At 38.6% G+C, this 23,861-nt stretch overlaps 1 protein-coding gene across 1 annotated transcript in view; it reads left to right on the forward strand.

The window, feature by feature from the left end:
- The window catches only part of LOC124776158 (dynein axonemal heavy chain 3), a 1,197,897-nt gene that overhangs the window by 569,975 nt on the left and 604,061 nt on the right, over positions 1 to 23,861 (forward strand). Inside the window, exon 35 of the mRNA XM_047250998.1 lies at positions 6,666 to 6,851. Within this exon, the coding sequence (XP_047106954.1) occupies positions 6,666 to 6,851 (186 nt within the window). The remainder of the gene's footprint in view (positions 1 to 6,665; positions 6,852 to 23,861) is intronic.

Here is a 23,861-nt window from a genome sequence, read left to right on the forward strand (position 1 = left end):
TACTCAGAACTGTGTATAGATTCTGTGGACTGTAGTTACTCTTCTTAAATTGAAGCACAGTGTTGGATATACAGAATCAAAGTCAAATTTATAATATTTAAAAAAAATATTTTATTTGGACTGTCACAGTTAAATTCATTTGAAACATTATGATAATCTGTGTAAGCCACAATATCCTACACACTTTTATGGATAAGTGGTAATTTTTTAAAGTGAATACCGTGTGAAATATAGCAATTTAAATGGAATGTAGCATATCAGTATAAATATGCATAACATTTTTAGCACACACCACTCCAAATCGGCTGACTGCAAAAGGGTTAAATGTAATTTTAGTAATTTCCATTCCTTTGCCACATAATTTTAATAATAATGTCAACTTCCTCATTTGCTCTCATTTTTTGTCCTATCATTCTTTCTCCACTTGAAACCTTTGTTCACATTTTTCAATTGATTTTATGTATTAATTTCTGTTTAATTTCTTTTGTTTTATCACCATGTTGCTTTGTCTACATTATTGTGTTATACATCTATTTCTCATTTTGCTTCAATTTTGTTTTACTTATAAACCCATCTTTCATCTAAATTTTCATTTGCATCATTTTGTCCATAGTGCACTAGGTATTTAGATTATGTTTTAAGTGTTTGTACGATGATCACTGTGCAAATAAAAACTGCACATCTGTTAACAAAGATACATTTTTTACAACATTGCACAAATATAAATATATTATTTTGGCTTTTTTAACTGATACATTGGAATTTTTAAATAATTAAATATTATAATATTAATATAATAGAGGGAAACATTCCACGTGGGAAAAATATATCCAAAAACAAAGATGATGTGACTTACCAAACAAAAGCGCTGGCAGGTCGACAGACACACAAACAAACACAAACATGCACACAAAATTCAAGCTTTCGCAACAAACTGTTGCCTCTTCAGGAAAGCGGGAAGGAGAGGGAAAGACGAAAGGATGTGGGTTTTAAGGGAGAGGGTAAGGAGTCATTCCAATCCCGAGAGCGGAAAGACTTACCTTAGGGGGAAAAAAGGACGGGTATACACTCGCACACACACACATATACAGACACAAGCGGACATATTTAAAGACCAATATGTCTGCTTGTGTCTGTATATGTGCGGATGGATATGTGAGTGTGTGCGAGTGTATACCCGTCCTTTTTTCCCCCTAAGGTAAGTCTTTCCGCTGCCGGGATTGGAATGACTCCTTACCCTCTCCCTTAAAACCCACATCCTTTCGTCTTTCCCTCTCCTTCCCTCTTTCCTGATGAGGCAACAGTTTGTTGCGAAAGCTTGAATTTTGTGTGTATGTTTGTGTTTGTTTGTGTGTCTATCGACCTGCCAGCACTTTCGTTTGGTAAGTCACATCATCTTTGTTTTTAAATATTATAATAGCTAAATATAATTAAATTCATGTTCATTTAAATTATATAAAGGAAAAATGAAACAAATGACAAAGTTCATACAGTAATTAAAATAATGTGACAATTGACTAGAAACAAAAAGTTATGTTTAAGCAGATTAACTGAATAAAAATAATAGAGTAATAATTTTAATAAAGACTTAAAAATAAAAAAAATAAGAAATTTAGTGCATCAACCAAGATTTAAACCTTCTACCTCCTGCATGTGTTCCTGTTACACTATCCATTATATAATACAACCAGACTAGACAATTCCACTTTTTTAACGCTATTGAGTGTCACACAAAATTTCAATTTACTTTTTTGTTCCTTCAGTTACTAGCAAATGAGGGCCCATCATGGTGAATGGCTGCAGTGTGTGATACCTGGGATCTTTACCCACATCGCTGTATAGACAGATTCGAAAAGTTGATTCCACTGCTCAGGATCTCTCCTTGTGAATACTGTTACTGATTTTGTTGAGCAACATTTATACAATATTTTTTGGAGGACCACACTGCCATTTGAATGTTTTATTGTTTATGTCCTTAAAAGATAGTGATACTATCATTAAATACTAGATAGATGTTCTAATCTTTTATTTACCAATGTAAGCCTGTTTTTACTAAATGTGATGTGGTCCTTCAGTTATTTTCTGATCTCTTACAAAATAGTGATCCACATCTGGCATTTGGTGGGGAGTTAATATTTTTCTTAATTTTTGACCAAGTTTGAGCAGAACAACATGTTAAATGTCCTGCAATATATGTTAAAGGCATACAATCAAATATTTGAAAATGGCTTAAAAGGCTGAAACTTGGGTTGTACTTTAATAAACAATAAAACAATCAAATGGCAGTGTTTTCCTTTATAAAGTGAGTATTGTTAATTTGGAACTGTTCTTAGATTAGCTGCATCAAGATAGAAGATTAGTTTTCTTTCAACTTATTGGTTGTGCTAATGTAACTATAGTCAGTGGAGTATAGATAGGTTAAACCTACATTCTACAGTTGCTGTAACCAGTGTTAACAATTTGAGGAATGTATTTTACAATTCACGTCCATCCTATCGGGATAGCTGTATTACCCTTTTTCATCAGCAGCAATAGCTTCATCATAGAGGACACCCCCAGTTCACAACAAAATGCAGACTAACTGTTTCTCCATTGCTGTTACAAGGGGATTTTCCATAGCTACTTTTAAAGAAATTCCACTCATCAGAGATACAAAAGTTCGTTTCATGCGGGCATAACTTAATAAAATTCTTATAATGGGCTGTAGATACATCACTAAAGTAGCAAATGTACTTCATATTGTTATCCTCAAATATTTGATGAGCCTCATACGAATGTATGAACTGGAATGGTATCATAACAAAGTAAGTTGCTACTAATATAGACACTTACCCTGTAGCTCTTTACCAACAAAATGAACTACATAGGGATGTAATGTGGCTTGGCTGTTCTCCCAATGAAATCGTTGAACAGTATCCTAAAAAAACAAATGAACAGTTCACAGCAAAATGTAAATGAATAGTTCAAGATTTTCATTTAGGTGCTGTAGATATGATCTTTGGTATTTTAAAATGAAATGGTGGTTTATCAAACCATGAAGCTTTAGATCCAGTTCCTCCATTAACTCTTCTACTGTTGTAAGATGCGTCTCTGGTATCTTCTCTTTCAGCATGATCCCATTATTGGCTGAAACCACCCATAACATTATCATTTTTGGGTGGTTGGAAATGGGCCCTTTTTCATTCATTCAGTGAATTTCCTGCCTTTTTAAAGAAGTACAGCTGTCAGTATATGTAATTAAAAATCTAGTCGGTAATAAATTCTTATTTAGCACAAAAAGTCATTTGAGTGTACAAAAGCATGGGATCTTAACTGATACCCTAACTTTGCACATTATTATGCATTTAGATGGTCCAAACTTGGAACCCATATTTATGAGAAGCTGTAGAAATGGAACCAAAGGAGATATAGAGCTATGGTCCAAACTTGGAACCCATATTTAACAGGAAGCCGTAGAAATGGAACCAAAGGAGATATAGGGCTCATACTTTGTACAAATATGTTCAAGACATTATGGAGCCTTCCCATAAAATTTTGTTACATATGGAAACAGTCCTGTTGCACCCTGGTCTGCTTCATGTGAAATGACCTAGCACCACATCATGCATAACTCATTTAATTGTGGTATGGTTCTTACTATGGGCTCTGCTGGAGAAGTTGGTATGATTGGTACAAACACAGTACCCTTGATGAATCCGTACAAAAAAAGCATCAAGAGATGTCAGATCAGATATATGTGATGGGTTTTTAGTCAGCAGACTTTCACCATGTACTCGCTCTTCAGGATGTTGTCAGGATTGGAAAGCAGTGTCACCTAATAATAAATATGTGGTGCTCATATATATAAACCATGTATAAGTTTGTTTACGCATGGAGAAGGGGAACTATATGATGAGGCTTGGTAGGATGACGAAAGTAGCCTCAGACTCACCTTGGAGGAGAAAGGATATGTAAAAGCAAAGAAGACCAAGTCATTTGGCATCTATTCTGGTGGTGGCTAGGAACCGAAGCAAGCTTTTTTGGCTGTGGGTATGAGACCCTGCAGTCTCAAAACCGAAGTGATCCTGCAATGTGATTTGATTGGCAGAGAGGCTGCCCTGATGACTATTCAGATTATTTCTACATTTGTTCACTGATTGAGAATTGCTTGGCATTCACGAATTTAGTGGACTGTGGTATAAGGTTGTAGACAGCATTACATAAGCAGGTTTGGGTTTGTCTAGGGAATGTGCACAGATACCCCAAGCAGTTCAAGTGATCACTTATGAAAAGTGGGGAACTGGGGTTACAGTCCTCATCCAGAACAAATTTTCGTATGTCACTATTGGACAGTAAATCTCTACCTCATACTGCTGATGTCAAGGAATTGGCAGACAGCCAATAAACTATGAAGTATTTCATACAGCTGTGGATTGTTTAGAGTGTTTGTTCTTTCACACGTGCACGTAAGTATTTGGCCTACATCAGTATAAAACTGTTAATTGTTGCTGCATCAATGAGAAGGTGATGAATGAGAAAGCTGGCCTCTTTGTAAAATTCCAGTAATAAAAATTTCTCATGTTTGGGGCCTAGACACACCTTGTACAACCAATCCATTTACCTGGAGAGTGGTTATTAAGCAAATCCGAAACATGGGTGATACGAAATGCGCACTGCATTCATGATCAACTTCATCAATGAGTGGGATTGATAAATTTTCCAGCAAATGTAAGTTCCCTATTCCAGTGATTTTTTTCTCTCGGAAAAAGAAAGGCCCACGAATCTTACTCATGATCAATGTTCAAAAGACATTAACTTTTTGGCTGTCATGATTCTCTCTGCTCCTGTTTCTATAGTTGTGTTTTTTAACTTTACCACTTAAATCAAACGTTGACTCTTCAATAAAGATAATATTTCCAGTGAAATGTACATTTTATCTAATCACTAATATTTTTCCACGAGAATCATCATGAACAATCTTATTAGCTTCTTTAAGTTCTTGTATCATTGTTAGTTTTACAATAGATGTCATCTCATCTCAAACAGTCACGCATGGAATGCCCAACTCACAAGAACTATACCCAGTTAGTTTTCTAGGACTGTTAACAGACCCATGCCTCACTTTCTATACAGTGTCGTCTAACACACTTGATCAACCTGAGGAATTTTTTATGACTTACCAAGCGCCCAGTTCTAAAAAAACATTTATGCCATTCACAAGTGATAAGTCTAGTGGGAGTATCTTTAATGTACTAGGTATGAAAATTGCATTGCACAGTTGTCTTGGAGTTTCATTCTCCAAACCGAAAAACATAGCGTTCGCACTATGGACCAGTGAATTCAGCCATCCTTGCTACAACTGTCATTAACACTTGACTGTATGTGATTCATAACAGCTTAGTACAAGGATTAAAACTGATCTATTTTCCTACAAAGTTATTCTCAGACGAGGTCTGTAGTTGCACAAATGAGTTCGTGAAAATTTCTGAACCTGTTAAGTCCTTTTAGGAGTTTATTTTTCTCTTGGAAGCCTCTAAAATCTCCAGTGTTTTTTGGTGTACAGTAGAAAACACACTGCAGATGCAAACCTTTGTGTGAAACCGTCATCCCCCTAGGTAACAGAGCACAAGGCGTATCTACACAGCAGTCCCATCTTCTCCACTGGTGATCATGGCATTCAGTAGCAATCATTGAACAACAGATAGCATTGCAAGACATTCCATCTGTGGTGTGTCAGCATACGGATTGACGTTTGCTGCCAAAGGTGTGGCCTAGTGTCAGATGCCGGCTTTTTTTAGATGATGTTTCCAAACATAGATTCCTATCCTCAATTTGTTCCTCAAGGCACCCTACACAGTCCCTCAATGATCCTTGCAACGTATCTCGGACAGCTTGTATACTTGTACTTAGCTTTGATTATCATATTGTACAGGCCCCAATGCTCTTCAACAGAAACAGTTAACACCATTTGCTGCTTCAAGTTTATACTAATACTGCACAAGGCAGTTCCTTTGAAGCTCTTGACATCTGTCTGCGACAGGAAGGAATAAAACTAAATACTGTAGCATAATTTTGATTTACAGAGATGTTGCAACCTATTTCCTCACTATAACACATATTACATTCTAGGTAAAGATATGCTAACAGTACTGTACCCGTAAATACACTAAGATTAATCTTGTCTAACTTCAGAAGTTTAAATACCTGCAGCAAACCTATTAATTTAGCTAATTGGAGCAGAAATTCAATAATGAGATGCTCCTCAAGTGAATGAGTTGGCTATGTAGCACAACTGAAAAGCAATTTGCACAAATGTGACCACTGTATTCTAAATTAAAATGTATAATGAACTTTTAGTTTCAGAACTACCAAAGGCAGCAGACATTTAATAATAACGAAACTAAATAAATACATAAATAAATAATGTTCAGTTTGTAAAATTAGGTGAACATTGCACTCATGCTAAACAAAAGTTTGAATGGTAATATTATGACATGTCAGTTTTGTGAGAACTCGAGAAAAATAATTCTCAGAATAATTGAAATGATATATCATTATTTTAGAAATTGTTATGATGTTTTAGGTGAAACTGCTATTTTCTCTGAATTTCTCCTTACATTTTCTGCTCAAAGTAATAAAATCAAATAATTTTGAATTTTAACTTTAATACTATATGTGTTTTACAGCTTTTTGTTGGAGCAATGGGACCTCCTGGGGGTGGATCAAATGAAATCACGGGACGCTTCATAAGGCATTTGATGTTAATATCCATTGATTCTTTTCCCGACAATACACTTACAAAAATCTTTGGAGCCATTATTGACTGGCATTTCAGCAAAGGATTTGATTCAAATGTTACAAGATTTGGAAAGGTAAATATTAATTGTAATTCTAATTTACTTTTAACTTACTCAATATTACAGTAAATCATTAAGACATACTCTATGGAATATAGTCTCCAGACACCCACCATAAAACATTTTGTTTCACCTCACATTATGATATCTGACATAGTAAATAGTCTTCACAAGTTTGCTGCAAGTCAAACCCATGAAGACTATTTACAACATATGTGCCAGGAAAGTTTGAAGAGACACATATCTGATGTATATCAAAACTACTTTGAAAAAGTCTGAAATGAGATTGTAAAACATAAAAAGGAAAATATTGTATGTAAGCATGTTTCTGGAAATAGCTAATTTATGAGTTAGTATTGAAATAGAATTTTGCAATGGAACATCATAGCACAAGTTGTAGCAAAAAGAATTATCCAGTTTGGCACATCTATATTTCTGAAAGTAATAAACATGTACAATGAATTTGGTTCTCTGATGAACAGTAAACTCAAAAAGTTTCCTTTTCATAAGTGTTCAATATGCCCCCTTGAGATGGACAGCATATGTCAATGCGGTATTCAAATTGTTCCCACACTGCAGTGAGTATGTCTTGAATTACATGTTCCAAAGCTCTTGTTATGTGATGTCTCAGTTCATTCATTATTATTGGTGATGGAGGCACATAAAGTTTGTCCTAAGCCCCCACAAGAAATAATCACATACAGTCTGGTCCCGTGACCTTGGAGGTCCAGTGTAACTGATCCATCGTTCAGTAATCCTTAGATTTAAAAACTCCCACACTTCCAGATGCCCATGTGGTGGTGCCCCATCCTGTTCGTAAATTAAGTTGTTTGACTCGGTCTCCAACTGTGGGAAAAGAACGTTCTCAAGCATATCAAGAGATGGGGGAGGAGGCAAATTCATATTCTCGAGGAAGAAAGCCTGGTGTCACAAAGCGCCTAACATCTAGCGAACATACGTATATCGATTGTTCAAATGATTTTGAAAAGCATCCCTGTTGGTTTTTGAAAATTTTTGAACACATTCTAAGTTGCTTTCTGAATGAATCATAAGTTGATTTTTGAATGCGTGCATAGTGTATGTGATGGCTCTGCCAGGGTAATCCTCATCGCATCTAGAAATAAACTTTCCTGCAGACAAAAGGGGATGGGGCTATACGAGTTGAGCAGAATAAAGCCGAATGGGTGATTGCCAACTGCTGTTTGTTTATGTTATTGATTGGGTGTGTGAATGATCAGCATTTTTTAAATTACTAGCAAAGTACATAGATTCAGACTACCAGAGTGGAAATAAATGATTAGCAGGAATAACAGGAAAAAAAGATTATGTATTATCTTCTCGGTGTATCTACAAAAATGAAATTTTGACAGAAAATTTATGGTCGGGTCGCTAAACTAGAAAGGACAAGTTGTATAGTCCCTGGCTAGCAGCCACTTAAGTTATATTGTGGGAGTAGTGTGGAAAACGCTTTGTACAAATGTGTAATAATGTCTAATCGGAGAATAATCGCTGGATAACTAAACAGGTGATTCTGGTAGCATTAGTAGAGTTAACCGGAGAATGAGTTTTGGCAATGATAGGAATAGTTACAGAATTATTGATGAGAATTGTTTGTTAGAATGAGGAAGAAGAATAAACGGGAACATCACACATATTATGGAAGAATAAGATGATTCCAAATATATCCAAAAATTTCGTACTACTTCTTTTCGATCTCATGCTTGAGAAACTGGAGCGTATGAATGAAATGTGAAACTATTACCTAACATAAGGCTTTCTTCTTGTAGTAGGCCAGAGGGGCATTTTATATTGGTACTTTGTGAATTATATTCTGTCATATTATAAAAATGACCATTATTACCAAAACAGTCTCGCTTATTTGGTGTGTGTTACAATTGCTGCATTTCCAGGGGCAGATGTGGATTCTGACCACAATATGTTGGTTATGAACTGCAGATTGAAACTGGAGAAACTGCAAAAAGGTGGGAATTTAAGGAGATGGGACCTGGATAAACTGAAAGAACCAGACGTTGTAGAGAGTTTCAGGGAGAGCATAAGGGAACAATTGACAGGAATGGGGGAAAGAAATACAGTAGAAGAAGAATGGGTAGCTCTGAGGGATGAAGTAGTGAAGGCAGCAGAGGATCAAGTAGGTAAAAAGACGAGGGCTAATAGAAATTCTTGGGTAACAGAAGAAATATTGAATTTAATTGATGAAAGGAGAAAATATAAAAATGCAGTAAATGAAGCAGGAAAAAAGGAATACAAACGTCTCAAAAATGAGATCGACAGGAAGTGCAAAATGGCTAAGCAGGGATGGCTAGAGGACAAATGTAAGGATGTAAGAGGCTTGTCTCACTAGGGGTAAGATAGATACTGTCTACAGGAAAATTAAAGAGACCTTTGGAGAGAAGAGAACCACTTGTATGAATATCAAGAGCTCAGATGGCAACCCAGTTATAAGCAAAGAAGGGAAAGCAGAAAGGTGGAAGGAGTATATAGAGGGTTTATACAAGGGCGATGTACTTGAGGACAATATTATGGAAATGGAAGAGGATGTAGATGAAGATGAAATGGGAGATAAGATACTGCGTGAAGAGTTTGACAGAGCACTGAAAGACCTGAGTCGAAACAAGGCCCCGGGAGTAGACAACATTCCATTAGAACTACTGATGGCCTTGGGAGAGCCACTCCTGACAAAACTCTACCATCTGGTGAGCAAGATGTATGAAACAGGCGAAATACCCACAGACTTCAAGAAGAATATAATAATTCCAATCTCAAAGAAAGCAGGTGTTGACAGATGTGAAAATTACCGAACTATCAGTTTAATAAGTCACAGCTGCAAAATACTAACGCGAATTCTTTACAGACGAATGGAAAAACTAGTAGAAGCCGACCTCGGGGAAGATCAGTTTGGATTCCGTAGATATGTTGGAACACGAGAGGCAATACTAACCTTACGACTTATCTTAGAAGAAAGATTAAGAAAAGGCAAACCCACGTTTCTAGCATTTGTAGACTTAGAGAAAGCTTTTGACAACGTTAACTGGAATACTCTCTTTCAGATTCTGAAGGTGGCAGGGGTAAAATACAGGGAGCGAAAGGCTATTTACAATTTGTACAGAAACCAGATGGCAGTTATAAGAGTCGAGGGGCATGAAAGGGAAGCAGTGGTTGGGAAAGGAGTGAGATAGGGTTGTAGCCTCTCCCCGATGTTATTCAATCTGTATATTGAGCAAGCAGTAAACGAAACAAAAGAAAAATTCGGAGTAGGTATTAAAATTCATGGAGAAGAAGTAAAAACTTTGAGGTTCGCTGATGACATTGTAATTCTGTCAGAGACAGCAAAGGACTTGGAAGAGCAGTTGAACGGAATGGACAGTGTCTTGAAAGGAGGATATAAGATGAACATCAACAAAAGCAAAACGAGGATAATGGAATGTAGTCAAATTAAATCGGGTGATGCTGAGGGGATTAGATTAGGAAATGAGACACTTAAAGCAGTAAAGGAGTTTTGCTATTTGGGGAGTAAAATAACTGATGATGGTCGAAGTAGAGAGGATATAAAATGTAGACTGGCAATGGCAAGGAAATCGTTTCTGAAGAAGAGAAATTTGTTAACATCGAATATAGATTTAAGTGTCAGGAAGTCATTTCTGAAAGTATTTGTATGGAGTGTAACCATGTATGGAAGTGAAACATGGATGATAACCAGTTTGGACAAGAAGAGAATAGAAGCTTTCGAAATGTGGTGCTACAGAAGAATGCTGAAGATTATATGGGTAGATCACGTAACTAATGAGGAGGTATTGAATAGGATTGGGGAGAAGTGGAGTTTGTGGCACAACTTGACTAGAAGAAGGGATCGGTTGGTAGGACATGTTTTGAGATATCAAGGGATCACAAATATAGCATTGGAGGGCAGCGTGGAGGGTAAAAATCGTAGAGGGAGACCAAGAGATCAATACAGTAAGCAGATTCAGAAGGATGTAGGTTGCAGTAGGTACTGGGAGATGAAGAAGCTTGCACAGGATAGAGTAGCGTGGAGAGCTGCATCAAATCAGTCTCAGGACTGAAGACCACAACAACAACAACAACAACAACAACAATTGCTGCAGTATTAGAAAGGCTTCTTTTCTTTTATCTGGCAGACAGTGACAAAATAGACATAATCAGATCATGAAACCACACCAGTCTTGGGTACTAGTTGTATTAACAGCTTTTGGAGTATTAGACGACGACATTTCGATTTTTCATGTAGCACAATCGTTTGACGAATTTTGATGAAGTAACAGGTTCTTTCACAGAAAGGAAAGCACGCCATGTAAAGCTATAGCAAGATTAGAGAGAAAAAAATGCTAGGATTTAAGCACTGAAGAAATGTGTACTGTCTGGATTGTCTCATGCCTTTACTGGTTTTATGTATCCTATATTTAATTTTATGTCTCACAGAACAGCAAGTTATTAGCTAATAGGCAATAAAGAGTCCAAATTTTCTGAAGAGTTCTTATTCTTCTGTTTACAAATAATCCCATCCAGTATTAATTACAAAGTTTCCCCCTCCCCCTTCCGTCCTCAATGGATATGGATTGGGGGGCCGCCACCATCTGGTATTGGCCTGGTTGGAAATATCATAGGCCCGAGGAGTCTCTGTTAGAGTGGGAGGGGGATGGGGGTAAGCGAATAGTCTCCACGTGATCTGTGTTTACATTTAGTGATCTTTCTGTTTCCTCTTCATTTACTGCTCTCACATCAAATGAAAACAAAGTGATTTCTGTGGCTGGGAGCTATCAAGTGAATTAAAATACATTCTCATAATTACGGAAAGCTAAAATATGTTAATAGTTTCAGATTTTATTTTATTTCCACCTTTCTGACATTCAAGAATTAGTCGCCCTGCAGAATAAAGAATTACTTATGTGGCTTTGCTAAAGAAATTCAGCTTTTATCTATCTTTTCCACTGAGGCAGCCAATTTATTTGAAACGAAGTGTTTAGTGCACTATTGGCTAGTTTCAACTGTTTGCTGCATTTCACTTGCACGTTTTCATCTTCTAGCATGTATGGCATTATGCCATAATAATGAACTCAATATGAGATAATACTGTACTGGTACTCCAAGAAAATTTACATCTCGAAAACCACACTGAAGAACTTAATATCAGGTCGAGGCCTACTTCGTTGCCAGTCTGGACATACAAATGTGCAGTTTAAGGCAAATTATGCATTTTTGTATGGTTCACAAAAATTCCGATGCTCTTGGAGTATCCTCTGATGTCTTGTTTCTTTTATGACATAATGTAAGATCTTTTAATGTTTTACACATATGGGCTTCCAACATCACCGCAGCTGCACAATCGCGGTGACGCCTCTTATCTGCCACTCTCTAGCAACTGCTGGAAGAAATCTATTTCTAACAGATCATGGGAAAATATTGCGAATTGTGGTTTGAAAACCATTATTTTCAAAGTAAATTTCCTTTTTCGCAAGATGAACTATGTGCAGAATGTATGATGAATTTCTTAAATCACAGAGCATTTTACTCTCATTTAAAAATCAACTCCTTGATGACAATCAATTTGGAAGAATTTCGAGCCCAGAAGATCAGAGATTTATGACAGTATTAAACATTTTACTCTCACATTTGTGTGATATATCTTAAAGTGTAAAACATGCATAAAAGATCAACATTATATGTGAAAGCTTAGCTTCTCTCACAGCTTACTAATCTTAGAGATCAATACTATATCTGAAAGCTTTTCTTTTCTTGTAGCAGCAATATGTATGTTAACTTTTCCTATTTGTGTGTTCGCACTACTTAACAGTGATGTTGCTATGGGCTGACTACATCATGTGTCCTATGCTCTGAATATCTGCTGCCATCGGCTGGTGAGAACATGTGACATGAGCTATGACTGGCTTACAAAAGCACATCGCAATCTCAATTTCAAAGCTTTGAAGAGTAATATGCGGTCTTTGGTGGAATGTGAATTTATACTTTCATAATATGAAAATATGCAGTGTACGTGTTGCTGCACATCAAAGAACTTTCCAAAACATGTTTTTTTTCCCCTGAGTTTCATTTTGTAAAGTGCTGGGAAATCCTAAGCTGCTGTATAAAACCATAACCATTCAAACAATTCATAAGTTTTACAGTTCCGAGGGAAAGTATACTGTCACTTAACATGGAAAAAGTGTATTTTCATCTGGGAGAAATTGTATTTTTAACTGGGAGATCTGGAGAAAATCCAGGAATTTCTTTTTTTGGTCCATGTATATATCCTGAAAAACTTCTTTGCCACCAATCCCTACAGTCGAACCCAACCTAATCTCAACATTGCACCAGGCCTCTTCCAGTTGGTACCATCACTGCCCCCCTCCCCGCAACCAAACTAGATGCTGGTGACGTTCCAGGTCCTCTAACTTGGCTCACCATTCTTCCCCAGGCCTCTTCCTTAGAACACCAACCTTTCAGCAGAAGAAAGAATACCCTTACACAACCTCAGAACAAATCCTTACCTAATCAGGTAGGAACTTGCATATGAAGGTTCCATCACAATTGTTATGAATCACAGTAACCACTTTCAGAAGGCCTCTGCCAATTATCTAACTTCTGGACATTGACTTCCACCCACCAAACACCAACAGTACATGCATTTAGACAGCTACCATCTCATCCACACATCCCATATAACCAGGCGACCCAGGGCTGCTTATCTGCAGTGACAAAAACTCCCACACCTAACGCACAAACAGATCCCCTGTGCCATTTCCCCATACACACCCAATCCTCCCACCACCCCGAAGAAATAGTCACAAAGGAGTGCACCCTTCATCACCCAGACTGGGACAACCAAACCACATCCTTCACCAGCACTTTGATTACCTATCATTATATGCTGAAATTGTAATTCTGTCAGAGACAGCAAAGGACCTAGAAGAGCAGTTGAACGGAATGGACAGTGTCTTGAAAGGAGGCTATATTTATTTTTATTTAATATGTGGCATTTAAGTACAATTCAGTATTGGATCATGTTATTCTACATTACATAATGTTATATATATTCGCAGACTAACATCTAGTCCTTGTATATATTCAATGGATTTTTGGGGTGCCATGAGGAATTCTTCAAAGTCCCCACTGAATGCTCTGGCACTGCATTCTTCTCTGATGCGTTTCATGGTCTGCTTAGGCCCACCACAGTCACATGCTGGCAAAGACATCAGTCCCCATTTGAAGAGTGAGTCGGCACATCTCCCATGCCCAGTTCATAGTTAGTTCAGAGTTGACCATATCTTGTGGGATTGGTCAAACTCGGAAACTGCCTCAGTAATACAAGGCATTAGGTGGCAAGTTGTTGAGGCATTTTGGAGCCATTCTCTTCTCCAAGAGTAGATGTCAGTCCCAGTGATGCTGTCGAGAGCAAGAGGAGGATGTCTTGAACGAAGCCTCTTGATACTCAGATCAGGTATATCGATGTTTACTGGTAGTTCAGGGTTTACTTCGATCTTGTTGTATTCCCTGACCAAGGCTGCTTCTTGTTGTATTTTTAGGGGTGATATATGACAGGACAGGTAGCCATATGTTAGGTGTAGACCTAACGATTCCTGAAATAATGCGTGTGGTGTTGTTGAGATCGACATTGATTTTGTTCACATGACTACTGTTTAGCCATACTGGTGCACAGTACTCAGCCGCAGAGTATACCAGGCTCAGCACAGTCATCCTCAGAGTTGTTGCTGTTGATCCCCAGGTGGTTCTGCAGAGTTTATGGATGCGGTTGTTTCTTGTTCTCACCTTGGCAGCTGCTTCTGTAAGGTGTGATTTAATGATAAGGTTCTGTCTAATGTAACCCCTAGGTACCTTGGCTCCTTGTTGTGGTAGAGGCATGTGTCGTCAAGGTATACTTCCAGAGCTCTGTCGGCTTCTCTGTTATTGAGGTGGAAGCAAGTTACTTCTGTCTTTGTGGCGTTAGGCCTAAGCCTCCATTTATGAAAGTATGCTGCCAGGGCAGACTGATCGGATGTAAGGGTTTCTTCCATTGTATCAAAATAGGTGTGCCTTATTTCAGTGGCCCAGTCATAAGCATAGCCATTGCAATGGCCCAGTCATAAGCATAGCCAAATTTCCTACAAGCTGTGTCTGGCATGTCAGCAATGTATAGGCTGAAAAGCAGTGAGGCAAACACCAAGTCTTGATGTAAACCATTTTCAAGCAATTTCTGGCTACTTCCCATGACGACCTGGAATCCTCTGTTACCAGTAAGCTTTGTCACTTTTTGACGGGGAATTATTGTCATCAGTTTATAGCATAGGCCTTGTCTCCAGACAGAATCATAGGCTGCTGACAAGTCAATGAAGACCACAGATGTTTTTAATTTCTTTTGGAATCCCACTTCAATAAGTGTTCAAGGGCCAGGACTTGATCTGCACAGCTTCGGTTGGGACAAAAGCCGGCTTGTTCTATTGGGATGGCTGTGAGTTTTGTCTGACTGATCCTGTTAAGTAGTACTCGTTCCAGAAGTTTGTACACCATGCTAAGCTGTGCTATGGGCTGGTAGTCTTGCGGAAGATTTCCTGGTTTACCTGGCTTTAGGAGGGCAATTATCTTGGCACGTTTAAGTTCTTGGGGTATGTTTCCTGCCTTCAGTGGTGATGTGAAGAACTTTGCTAACCTTATTTCTGTATATTTGCTAAACTTGATAAGAAACTCTGGGAGGATGTCATCTAAGCCCGGGGCTTTTACCTGGTTTAGTGTCCTTCATTGCTGACAAGATCTCTTTGGTGATGATGTCGCATGAATATTTAGTGTCAACACTGGCTGTTGCTTTTAGCTTTCTCAGTTCATGTTTAATGCATATTGTGGTCTATTGGTGGTTTACCCTTTTAGATGTTTTTTTTTTCTTCTCGAGTGATACGGCTGGCTCCTCCCAGTTTTTGAAGCAGGGACCATGCTTTTCTGCTGGATAATTTAAAGTCCATAGCCTGAGCAGTTTCCGTCTATTCTGTTTTCATGCAGTATCAAGGCTGTGTTTGAGTCCATCTCCTATTTCTCTGTCACCGCTGCTTTGGTAGTCATTATACAGTTCCTCATGTTTCTCGTCCCAGCCTGGAATGCATTCTTTGCAGTATCCTCTAGGTATGTGCTTTATTGCTGCGCTGATGACTGCTCCCATTAACCATTTATAGCTATCAGCAGATGGAGGGATCTATCCCAGGCATTTATCGAGGTCTTCAGAGTAAGCTCTCCAATCTACTTCTTGTAGATTCCATCTGGGTCGAGGAGTTGAGGCTATCAATGGAATACTTGTGCTGATATTTACTAGGAATTGACAGTGTTGACTGTGAGGAAAATCTGGCAAAACATTTCAGCTTGTGTTGACCAGCTGGTGATTTTCATCAGCTGTGACAAAGCATAAGTTTGGGTCATACTCTCATTTCTAAGCTGCTGATTTGTAGCATCAAAAATGAGGTGGATGTTGTTTTCTTCTCCCCAGTTTGCTAAGGCATCACCATTGGTATCAGTTGTTCTGTATCGCCATTCCATGTGGTGGCTGTTAAAGTCCAACATACACATGGTGCTATGTTGCACCAATGATATCGTATCCTGATATTTTTCCTCTGGAACATAGTTGATCTTCATTATCTGTGTATGTTTGCTGCAGGGCAACCATGTCAATGTTGTGCTTAGTCAATAACTGTTGAAGAATTTGGCATTTGGTTTTACTAATGCCCTTAATGTTCTATTGGCATATTTTAATACTTGTTCCAAGTTTCCTAGATGCTTGGCCCTGAGAAGGGCTTTCGATGTGATTATGAGTCATTTCCTTACTTCTCAAATAGCCAGGAGATCTAGAAAGATTGTCTGGCTGCCAGTTATGTTGCCTTCTTAGCACCACCCAGGGGTCATGTGTGGAGTAAATTTCAGGTTTACACCCAGGATGTGAAGCAACATTGACTATAAGGTGAACATCAACAAAAGCAAAACGAGGATAATGGAATGTAGTCTAACTAAATCAGGTGACGCTGAGTGAATTAGATTAGGAAATGAGACACTTAAAGTAGTAGATGAGTTTTGATATTTAGGGAGCAAAATAACTGATCATGGTTGAAGTAAGGATGATATAAAATGTAGACTGGCAATGGCAAGAAAAGCATTTCAGAAGAAGAGAACTTTGTTAACATCAAGTATGTTGTGAATTGTGATTTATTAGTTTCATAACATACACTTACAAATCATGTGATTATGGTACAGGAGACATGTCAAAGTGTCAGGAAGTCTTTTCTCAAAGTATTTTTGTGTAGTGTAGCCATGTACGGATGTGAAACGTGCATGATAAATAGTTTAGACAAGAAGAGAATAGAAGCTTTTTAAATGTGGTACTACAGAGGAATGTTGAAGATTAGATGGTAGGTCATATAACTAATGAGAAGGTACTGAATAGAATTGAGGAGAAGAGGAATTTGTGGCACAACTTGTCTAGAAGAAGGGATCAGTTGGTAGGACGTGTTCTGAGGCATCAAGGATCACCAATTTAGTATTGGAGGGCAGTGTGGAGGGTAAAAATTGTAGAGGGAGATCAAAAGATGAAAAAACTAAGCAGATTCAGAAGGATGTGGGTGCAGTAGTTACTTGGAAATGAAGGGGCTTGCAGAGTATATAGTAGCATGGAGAGCTGCATCAAACCAGTCTCTGGACTGAAGACAACAACAGACAGGTTTATCCTACCCCATCATAGGTTGGGCCACCTGTGAAATGAGCCATGTCATTTACCAGCTTTGCTGCAGTCATTGCACAGCTTTTTCTATTTTAATGACTACTAACGAGCTGTTCATCAGGATAATGGCCGCCGTCAAACTATGGCCATGATCAAAATAGACCATCCTGCGGCACAACATGCAGCTGGTGCAACATGGAGCTGAGCATAACATGCTCAATTTCAATGGCTGCTTGAGTACTTGAGCCATCTGGATCCTTCCTTCCACGATGAGATTTTCTGAACTGCACAGGTGGGAGTTATCCTTACTACACATTCTCTGCTCCTGAAATTATCCTGGTCATAACATACTGTCCCCGTTTCCCCCAACCGACAGTTTTCCACTCTGTCTGTCCCATCACCTCCTCCCTCTTCTTGTCTCGCACCATCTTTGTGTATTGCCCTATGCCAACACTCCTGGCCATCTTTCCCCACTCCTCTCCTTTTTTGCTCCCTGTTCCCCCCTACCTCTCAGGCCCACAGTCTCCGAATGCTGCACCTATTAGCAGTCTACTTCCTGCACAGCCTGCCAGACAGCACTCCTCTCTGCCCCCACCTGTACACTGCTATCCATTCCTTTCCCCACTCCCCCCTATATTGCTGCTCCCATTGTACCTGACAGTTGCTTTCCAGTCCGAGCTGCTGGAGATGGTAGTCATGTATGTGTGAGGTGTCTTTCTTATGTGAATGAATGTGTGTACATTTCGTTTTCCGATGATGGCTGTAGCCAAAATCTAATGTGTACAGGTGTTTTTGTTGTGCCTGTCTGCAACTTTACAGTACATAACAATCTTTTACTTACATTGTTGGTATTCCGACTTGTAGTTTCCATTTTTTTGAAGTTACTTAATCAGTTTCTTAATGAATACAATCAAATTTCGAAAACAAGCTCTTTAAGTTTTAATTATTATTTCAAAAAAATAAAGTTATGAAATTAATTTTTTAATAGAAATAATCAAATTTTGAAAATATAATGTAATTCAGTAGACAAAGAAATCTACTCACTAAGTGGTGGCAGGTGAACACACATGCAAAGGTTTTAGAGTTTGCAAGGTCTCAGAGCCGTTGGCTCCTTCTTCTGGCAAGGGTTTAAGGCGAAGGAATAGATGTGAAGGAATAGAATTGATGAGATTTATGAAAAGGGATGGAGATGGAAAAGTTACCGAGAACCCCAGATCAGGAGGTTCTTATGGATGGGATGAGAAGGCTGTCGTATGAGGTGATGGTCAGGTGGCCAAATGCTTCCATTGTGATCAGATGGAGTTTGAATGGCAAGAATGAAGTAGTAGACTGCCTCTTTGTGAAGAACCAGGAGTAGCAAGAGAATTGAAGGCCCTGTCATATCACAATCTAGGCGACAGTGTAAATTGCTTGCCGAACTGCTGTTACTGTGTCAGGCACTGAGGGCAATTGGAGCACACTTCACTTTGACCTTGAGGCAAAGGAGGAGAGCAAGCTGAGGAAAGACATATTCATCACCACCAAAAGACCCTATTGCCACCAGATAAGTTGACGATCAGTGTTTTTCAGGATGGTCATGTTATGATGTGAAGGGGAGTATCGGTCCCTATCCTGATTATGTTAAATTTAATGTAGTTGTATACCTTTTTCTCAGGAACTGTTGGAGATGATAAGACAAAACTTTGCCAGCATATAGTGTTGTATCATATGCATGCACTGATCTGCTATCAAGTGTCACTCTTTGTTATGAATGGAGATACAAATTTTAGTTAAGGTCTTAAAAATTATGTACTTTCTAAATTATTTTTAATCGTGGAACTATGAGTGCTATCTCTGCCACTGTTGACCTACGTAAATATAATATCACGTTCAGTAAGAGGTTCAAGTTTAAAAGATATAGCTTAAGTAGTTTCTGAGGTAATGGGAGAAATTTGTTAAAAAAAAAAAAAAAAAAAAAAAAAAAAAAGTAGTTTTTCAAAAATTGCACTTGAAATTTGTAGTAAAGGACAACTCACTATTGAATGAAGAGGCAGCATAAAGATCTTCAGCGTTGTAATCTTTTTTTAGGATCAACAAAATGCAGTCTCTTTCTCTGTCACTCCTTCTGTTGTCTTTCTAATCATAATTTCTGCTTCGGAGACTATGTCTGTTCATTTTTCTTATGATTGCTTCTGTATTGTGGCCAGACTTAGTTCAAGATTTCTTCAGAACCTTTTTTCTGCCTGAATTTTCATAATTTAAGGTGATCACAGCACCACTGACTGCATTCTTCAGCATTTTCAAGCCCACAATATACATTTTATGGCATCCTGGTATATATAATGTTGTCGAGAGAGTCATTTACATTTTGAATGTTTCCAGCGAGGCATTTCTTCAGAAGATTTGGATGTGCTAGACCTATACATACTGGCTTTGTTACTCTGCAACAGCTTCAGGGGTTGCATTTCTATGGGTATATTCGTTTCCTGCCGCCTCAGCTGTGCAGTATTTACACCAATCAGTTGAACACAAGCTGTGTAGTGGCATCTCATCACTTGATGTTGTATGGAAAAGTGTTTCCTGTATTGCTTTTCTAGGTTGTTTTTATTCTTTCTTATGGCTTGGTCATAGCATTCACTTAGATGGTTAATTGTTTTCTCAGTCAAACATCCACTAATGTCTTGTAATCTTGAAACTTTTTGCTAGAAAAGTTCTGCCTAATTTTACATAGTTGGTTACTCATTCATTTTGGCACATGACAGACACATTCTAACTTTTGCACTGGTAGGTCATCATAGGGCCTGCTGTCAATTATTGATTTGAATGAACTGGAGTCGCCATCACTAATGAATTTAGCATAGCGAACCAGACGTTGTTCTTCAGAGCACTGAAAGCTCTTCATGGCTGAAATACTTTCCATTCCTCCACTGTATCCTTCATAAGTTTTCTGACAGTTGTGTTCATGCAGTTCTTTCTGTTCAGTATTGGTACCCACTTTCGTGCCTACATGGCTATGTTTTGACAATACTTGAACATCAAGCACCTTCCCGGTATCAATACTTATGGCATTCACACAAGAACTTTTAGACTGATGTCCACTTTTCTGTCACAGTCCACACCATGCTATGCAAATGTCATTGTTAACATCATTTTCTTCAACTGCTTCCACTACTGCAGATTTCACTGATTATTCTGCAATTACTTTTACTGTTCCCCATATCTTTTACTGTTTCTGTGTATCATGAAATGTTAGTAGTGGATATGACAGATTCATCAAACATTTTCCTGCCCTAGGGCCTTTATTGATGTGTCTCAGCGATAGAGTCTGCAGCTCGCGGTCGCGTTCTCACTTCCCGAGCACGGGGTCCCGGGTTCGATTCCCAGTGGGGTCAGGGATTTTCACATGCATTGAGATGACTGGGTGTTTGTGTTGTCATCCTCATTTCATCATCATCCATGAAAGTGGTGAGATTGGACTGAGAAAAGGTTGGGAATTTGTACAGGTGCTGATAACCGTGCAGTTGAGCGCCCCACAAACCAACTTACTTTTGTCTGACAGATAGCATAGTAAGGAATCCAAATTGTTAAAAATTTGCTATTGGGGATCTATAAACAGTTACAATCAAGTGTGGACTATTTTTCAGTATTAATTCAGGAGCACACACATCTATGTGGTGATCATTACAAATCTACTTGCCTCAATGTCTTTGAACTTGTGTGCTTTATTAATGTAGGTAACAACTCCTCCTTTTCCTTTATTTACATTACAGTTAAAATTCTTATTTTTTCACAACACATTTCACAAATTTGGTATTTAATTAATCAGTATTCATTACATTAATGTCATTCTCCTTAACACATGAGCTGTATCTTATACTACTCCAAAACTGTTTGTATCGAATAAGACATTTGAGAAATTTCAAGTGAATGAATGTGGACGAAGAGCATGTGTGATTAGGCTCATAGGAATAATGATTTTTGTTTTCAAAGTATAATAAGTTGAGTGCTACACTATGTGATCAAAAGTATTAGGACACCTCCAAAAACATACGTTTTTCATACTAGGTGCATTGTGCTGGCACCTACTACCAGGTACTCCATATCAGCGACCTCAGTAGTCATTAGACATCGTGAGAGAGCAGAATGGGGTGCTCCGCAGAGCTCACGGACTTCAAAAGTGGTCAGGTGATTGGGTGTCGCTTGTGTCATACGTCTGTACATGAGATTTCCACACTTGTAAACATCCCTAGGTCCACTGTTTCTGATGTGGTAGTGAAGTGGAAACGTGAAGGGACACATACAGCACAAAAGCGTACAGGCCGACCTCGTCTGTTGATTGACAGAGACTGCTGACAGTTGAAGAGGGTCGTAATGTGTAATAGGCAGACATTTATCCAGATCATCACACAGGAATTCCAAACTGCATCAAGCTCCACTGCAAATACTATGACAGTTAGATGGGAGGTGGGAAAACTTGTATTTCATGGTCAAGCAGTTGCTCATAAGCCACACATTACGCTGGTAAATGCCAAATGACACCTTGCTTGGTGTAAGGAGTGTAAACACTGGACGATTCAACTGTGGAAAAATGTTGTGTGGAGTAACAAATCATGGTACACAATATGGCGATCTGATGGGTATGGCGAATGCCCAGTGAATGTCATCTGCCAGTGTGTGTAGTGCCAACAGTAAAATTCGGAGGTGGTGGTGTTATGGTGTGGTTGTGTTTTCCATGTAGAGGGCTAACACTCCTTGTTATTTTGTGTGGTACTATCCCAGCACAGGCCTACGTTGATGTTTTGAGCACCTTCTTGCTTCCCACTGTGGAAGAGCAATTCGGGGAGGGCGATTGCATCTTTCAACATGATTGAGCACCTGTTAATAATGCACAGCCTGTGGCGGAGTGATTACACGACAATAACATCCCTTTAATGGGCTGGGCTGCACAGAGTCCTGACCTGAATGCTATAGAACACCTTTGGATGTTTCGGAACACTGATTTCATGCCAAGACTCACCGACTGATATCGATACCTCTCCTCAGTGCAGCACTCCATGAAGAATGGGCTGCCATTCCCCAAGAAACCTTTCAGCACCTGATTGATTGAACATATGCCTGCGAGAGTGGAAGCTATCACCAAGGCTAAGGGTGGACCAACACCAAATTGATTTCCAGCATTACCGATGGAGGGCACCACGAACTTGTCAGTCAGTTTCAGCAAGGTGTCCAGATTATTTTGACCATATAGTGTATCAGGTCATTGTGAACTTCACTTAAACTCATAACAGTATTTTGGTGGGATTTATAACAAGAAAAGTAGGAGATGTAGATAGAGCACATGTCAGCAGTCATACGTTTAAAAAATTCCTTTAACTAACTTGTGTACCTCGGTAGCAGGTTTTCCCTCCACGCTGTCATAACATCGAAGTCTGATAGCCTACTAAAATTGACACAACCAAAAATATGCGAGCTGGCATAATAAAAAGGAGGCGTCACTTACATACTACTTGCAAAAACGTAATGATAGATCAAGTTATTAAGTATTAGCAGTGACTGGTTGTGACAGCAGAACCACTTCCCTGGTTTCATTATTATTTGGCGTACAGAGCCTCTTTCTCTACTCTCTCATCACTCTTGAAAAACCAGAGAATAATTTGCTGTTTATTTTCCATTTTGTTAAAGACTTGAGAAACACAAAGTTATATTCTCATATGGTGAACAAATTTTGTATTACAAGAACTCATGGCTGCATAACAACCTCACTTTCTTAACTACTGGCAGTAAATGATGTACAACAGTTATAAAAACATTTCCCTGTGACCTAAGACTACAGCCAGTACAAAGTTTACAGCAATATAAAAATAGTTTAATCTTGATGCTCTGTGATTGGTGGCTCTTTGTGGCACATGGTGCTGTTTCCATTTCCCCAATATACTACTTGATCTCTTTTTACCTTGTGGTGTCCCTTGGATCAACCTCTGGAGCCTCATCTTCAACAGTTCTGTTTGTGCATATTTACTATTCATAAAGATCTGCTCCCAGTAATTTTTCTTGCTTTGCTATAGTATTCCCACCATATGACCCCTCAGTATCCTTTCTCTTCACATTACCAAACTGTGTTGCTTAAATTCTGTCCCTTGTGGTGGTAATCTCCCCTTGTGAATACTGGCTTTTCTTTCCATGCTTCTCTTCTTCATGAGCTTTAGTAAGGATATCCAATTTTTCCAAGTAACTGAAAATTGGAGTGGCCCTTGATCAGTACTTTTTAATAATTTTCTCTTATACATACATGAACAAACTACTGATTAATACTCTCCTTTCATGAC

The sequence above is a fragment of the Schistocerca piceifrons genome, chromosome 2, assembly GCF_021461385.2.
Source record: "Schistocerca piceifrons isolate TAMUIC-IGC-003096 chromosome 2, iqSchPice1.1, whole genome shotgun sequence".
Taxonomy (NCBI): domain Eukaryota; kingdom Metazoa; phylum Arthropoda; class Insecta; order Orthoptera; family Acrididae; genus Schistocerca; species Schistocerca piceifrons.